This window comes from Acanthisitta chloris, unplaced genomic scaffold, assembly GCF_000695815.1.
Source record: "Acanthisitta chloris isolate BGI_N310 unplaced genomic scaffold, ASM69581v1 scaffold2686, whole genome shotgun sequence".
Taxonomy (NCBI): Eukaryota; Metazoa; Chordata; class Aves; order Passeriformes; family Acanthisittidae; genus Acanthisitta; species Acanthisitta chloris.
The window spans coordinates 8137-13518 of NW_008676294.1; the positions used below are offsets into that span (position 1 = coordinate 8137).

Sequence of the window (5382 nt, forward strand, 5' to 3'; positions counted from 1 at the left end):
GTTCAAGGAACACCAGGGAGGCTGTGGCTGCCCCAACCCTGGCAGTGTTCGCAGCCAGGTTGGCTAAAGCCTTGAGCAACCTGCTCTGGTGGGAGGTGTCCCTGCCCAGGGCAGGGGTTGGGGCTGGATGATCTCTAAGCTCCATTCCAACCCCTAATATGCTATGAAACTGTGAGAGTAAAACTTCTAAAATGCAATCTGAGTTCATGCTGGCAGGTGGCTAATCAACTCTTAATCTCTTCTCAGAGACAGACTGTCCCAGCAAAATTAAAGAGCCAATAGTTCAGACACAGGATATGGCTTACAAGTATTTCCAGAAATTAGTTACTGTATTAAGATGCATCTTAAAGACTGTTCATTGTAGAATTCTCTAGGTTGTATTGTAATACAGATACCCTTTAAAGGGGAAAACCTCTGGAAATAACTACTCAAGTAAGAAAACAACAGCAAAAAAGGAAATATTTTAATATTTTTGAGAGATGAATTTAGGCAGATATCGTTTGCAGTCATTCAGACAAGTTACCTGCCTCCTCCACAGACACCTCACACCCTGCATGCTGGAACTGAAGGCAACTAAAAGCAAGTCATGTGCAGCTTCTCTGAAGCACAGCCAGTTCTTAACTTACCCCTTGAATTCTGAATTATTACAAGTAGTTCCTTCTTTATAGAGACCTTTAGTTAGTGTGTTATTCATCCCTGCTTTCTGAGCCCCCACCCCAGCAAGACCAGCACTGCCAGGCAGACCTCAAAGTGGCAAATGAGAATCTTCAGATGCTGGATCCACAGCAGAGTGGGTTTGAATGAGTAAGACACAGGAGAATCATCTTGGATAGGTCTAACCCTTGAAAATGTGAGAGGCAGTCAAAACAGACAAGAGAATTAAAAACTACCAGTATGTCTTTGGTTACTTATAGAAGCTCCTAATTAACAGATCTCATGAGGAGGAAGGGAAAAACTGGATTCTCTGCAACATTCAACACCGTTTTCCTTCTTCAAGGTGTCTAAGAACTGCACATGCCAAAGGAAAGGCACAGGAGGACTGAAGGTAAGGGGAGCTGCAGAAGGAGGCAGGTTCTAGCGTGGCCACGAGCAGAGCTACAGAGAGTGACAGCACTTACCTTCCTGTAGAACAGTGCCAGGGACCCTGTTCGCTTCGGTTTGCTCACTGCTGACAGCTGCACTTCTTGTGCTTGACTGGCCGGAGGGTGGCAGGGAGCCTGGGCCTCCACTTTGCAGGGCTGGCCTAGGTTAATGGAAATGGGGATCAGGGTGATCCCACCCATCTCATTTGCAACACCTGCAGAGGATACACACACCCAGACATAAAGTGGGTTCCCTCCTCACACCACAGAGTTCAACTGCAAGTCAAGCTCATTTACAAAGGTTTCATGCTAAAGACATCTCATCCTCTGTACTAGATCCTAAAGAATCTTTGTCCCTCAGAGTCTTCAGAAATTACTAAAAATGACATATCTGGTAATGCTTAAAGGCAGAATATAAATGTGAATGATCATTTCTAAAACTATCTGAAAGTGATGTAGGTTTACAAGAAATTCCAATTTCTGTACCTGTTGCTCCACTCTTTTGGGCCATCCTTTTTGTGCATTTTTCTGCAAACCTGACAGCACATCCCATCAGCCCTCATTAACTGCCTTGGTAGACAAATTCTCTTACTAAAAATCTCCTTAAATGTGAGAAGTGGAGAGTTTTCTCTTTTCATCTTTATCTATAAACCCAATTTTTAAATTCAAAAAAGCATTGTCAGAAACATTCAAGCATCACCCAGTTTCCCAAACAGAAGTCTCACATATGAACAGCTAATGTTAACATGTAACCTTTGTCTCTTATGTAACAGCCAATGCTCACACATTCCTTAGCCAGAAATTCCAGAGCCTTTGAACAGACCCGAGTTATGACAACCTGCAGTAAATCATTATTGGGGCTGAGAACCAAAGCATCACTTAATCTGAGTGAGGTGTGACTGGAAGCAGCAAGAACCCATAACTGTGTTCATGAGGAAGAATCCTCAGGATGTCTGTCAGGGATCAGATGTCTCCAAGGAGAAGATGTCAGTATAAACTTAAGCTTTTGGTTTTGGTTGCTGTTGACAAAGTGAGTGTTCTTTTAAAAAGAAAAAGCAATACAAGATGCATGGTGTGTCTAAGTAGACCTTCAGAGCAAGGAAAATATCTAGCAGAGAAGAAAACCAGGCAGAATTCGTACCGTGCAGTGGGATAGTGACCGTCTGTCCTGCTTTTCCTGGGCCTGGAGTGGTTGTCATGGTCAGTACTGTCTGGCCAGGAGACACTGACACTTTTTCAGCAGCAATGCTTGATGCTGGAGCAATTGTCAGCTTAGTTCCTTTGGTTAAGACTTTTTCCACCTGCATTTCTCGGGGGCTGTCGTCTCCAAAGAGCCTTCTCTTAGCACTCCCAGCTATAGGAGAGCTGTAGCGCTCGTGGACTGAGATGGGTGACAAAGGTTGCATGTCTGCTGTGCCAAGGAGGGAAAAACAACATCAACAAAACCTTAAGAGCAGCAGCTTAATGGGAATACATCTTCAGAGGAGGGGAAAGGCTACCTTCCAACTACTGCACTGGAGTACCAGAAATCACTTCTAGTTCAGAACTGCTCTCAGAGTTCACTGTTCCTAGGTGATAGCAACAAGATCTACAGCCTTTTATCATCCCAGACAGCACAGTTTTACCAACAGGTATCACATGGAAGCTGAGAAGCCAAACCCATTTGCAGAGACTGAGGAACAAGCAGGGTCACAGATACTCCAGTCTGCTTGGCAATTAGTAGTATTTGCACATGCCACTCCTATGAACTCACTCCTGCAGGAACACTGACCATGTTCCCTGGACATGCTGTCTGCTCTATGTTCTGGCTTTCAAACTCTCTCCAAACTGACCCCTGTCAGATGCCTCCACCCTCACCCACCACTGGTTTCCTTCAGGCTTTTCTGGTGCTTTCAAACACTTACTCCAGTAGTAAGCCAGGAGTACACAGCACTACTGTACAGGCTTCTGTTCCTCTCACTCTTTGCATTTCTGCTGCAGTATGCTAGCCACCTGCAAGGCTACCAGTGACAGCAGCTTCCCATTTCCCACAAAGCAGAAACTTTCTGGATAACTAGCCAGGTAAGACTGACTGGAGACATTACTTCTAATTCTGCCAAGATGGTTCTCTCAGTGCCAGGGGAAAACAAGCACTTCCAATCCCCACCTTTCTCCAAATAGAGTTAGGAGGAGCCTCAGGTACCAGACTCTTCTAGATGAGATCATATATATGTCTCACACAGCCCTAACCCATATATAGGACACCATCTCCAAGCTTCCCCTTCCATCAAACAACTACCCTACAGCAACTGCTTGTACACCTCCTACCTAAGGAATACTGCAAATACTTGTCCTGTCCTGCAGTTTGCCAGACAAACACAAAAGACAACATCACACAGCCAATCAGTCTATGGTGCAGCTGCAAGAACCTATGGACTAGTGTCTGGGATACAGTGAGAGTAGCAATCCCTGACTAGGGAGGTATGCAAAGGAACAGCAGTGCTGGCACTGCCTCTGCCCTGTCAGGAGAAGGTTCTGTGCAAGACTCAGCAAAGAGCAGTTCTTTAGAGGAGAGAATACTGCAGGCAAAGTATTGTCCTCCTCTCCTGCACAAAACCAGTGCTGTAGGAAACAGGAATAAGTGCAGCTCTATAATTCCAAACAAAAGTCACATAAAATCCAGTCAAACTTAGTGAGAATAAACAAACAAAAAGCAAGAAAGACCTAAAAAATTCAGGGTTTTTTGACAATAAGCCATTTGATGACAACCCACCTAGAGTAAGGTCACCCTGGCACCCAACCAGCAGCAAAACCTGCCCCAGTCCAGAAGGGAAGCACCACCACCACTATCTGCTGCCAGTGAGACACAGCACTGGGTTGACTGGGTGCATCTAGACTTCCCCTTGATTCAGTAAGAGGCTTCACAATTCTGAACGCCTAATTCAGATTCAAGATTGCTTTTTGCTATTACAGAGAAGTCCAAACATTCTCTCCCCAAGTTCACACATTCGAATCACAGCAAACCTTGCACATACCCCGTCGTAAGCTCCCACCAAGGTCTGTCCGCACCTCTTTCACTCGAGGATGAATTATGGGAGATAAAGGCATCATAGGCAGATGCCCAAGGCCACTTCCCCCATTGCTGGCTTCGAAATTGCTGGGAAATATTACCTGAGAGGTAAGAAATGTCAGTGTAAGGTAACAAATTAATTTCCCTTCTTTGTGCCAATCTATTAACAGAAGATTTTTTTGCAGCAATTGTCTTATTGGAACAGTTTTCTGAATACAACAACAGTGAGAAAAAGAACATGAATTTCCCAATAAAAAGAAAACAGATCACATACTTCTTCACAGGTTGGGACCTTGTTCTCTGAGGCCTCGAGCGCATTCCAGAGTGCTGAGTTCCGAGTCCAGGCAAGACTCTCCAGAATTTGTTCCTCAATGCTGTTGAGGTGCTTCACCATGTCTCTGGAAAGTCCTTCCTCAGAGCGAATCAGCACTTCAATCACCTGATGGCAATGAGACATACAGAGAGCAAAGTCACATCTTGACACTATAAACTGCTACTTGCTCCTGTTTGAAAGAACTGGCTGGACGGTCGCACACAGAGAGTTGTGGTCAGTGGCTCAGTGTCCACTTGGAGCCCAGTGAGGAGTGGTGTCCCTCAGGGGTCGGTGCTGGGGCCGATACTGTTCAGCATCTTTGTGGGTGACATGGACAGTGGGATCAGAGCTCCCTCAGCAAGTTGTCTGACATCACCAAGCTGTGTGGGGCAGTCACAGCTGGAGGGAAGGGCTATGCCATCCAGAGGGACCTGGACAGGCTGGAGAAGTGGCTGATGCCAGCCACATGGAGTTCAGCAAAGGCAAGTACAAGGTCCTACACCTGGGTCAGGGCAATCCCAAACACAGCTCTAGGCTGGGGGAGAAGTCATTGAGATTGGCCCTGGGAGGAGGACTTGGGGGTGATGGTTGGTGAGAAACTCCCTGTGAGCTGCAGTGTGAGCTCAGAGCCCAGAAACCAACCCAGGCCTGGGCTGTATCCAAAGGAGTGTGGCAGCAGGTGAGGGAGGGGATCCTGCACCTTTACTCTGCTCTTGTGAGACCCAGCTGGAGTGCTGCAAACAGTTCTGGTGTCCCCAACATCAGAAGAACATGGAACTGTTGGAGCAAGTCCAGAGGAGGCCACAAAGCTGATCAGAGGAACTGGAGCACCTTCCCTACAAGGACAGGCTGAGAGAGTTGGGGCTGTTCAGCCTGGAGAAGAGAAGGTTGTGTGGAGACCTCAGAGCAACCTGCCAGGAGCTGAAGGGGCTCCAGGG

At 46.5% G+C, this 5382-nt stretch overlaps 1 protein-coding gene across 1 annotated transcript in view; it reads right to left on the reverse strand.

Moving 5' to 3' along the window:
- RBL1 (retinoblastoma-like 1) overlaps nt 1-5382 on the reverse strand; it is a gene marked incomplete at its 5' end in the record, with an annotated part of 22874 nt that overhangs the window by 5580 nt on the left and 11912 nt on the right. The window contains 4 exons of the mRNA XM_009076064.1: nt 1119-1297; nt 2224-2490; nt 4097-4232; nt 4406-4570. Of these exons, the coding sequence (XP_009074312.1) occupies nt 1119-1297; nt 2224-2490; nt 4097-4232; nt 4406-4570 (747 nt within the window). The remainder of the gene's footprint in view (nt 1-1118; nt 1298-2223; nt 2491-4096; nt 4233-4405; nt 4571-5382) is intronic.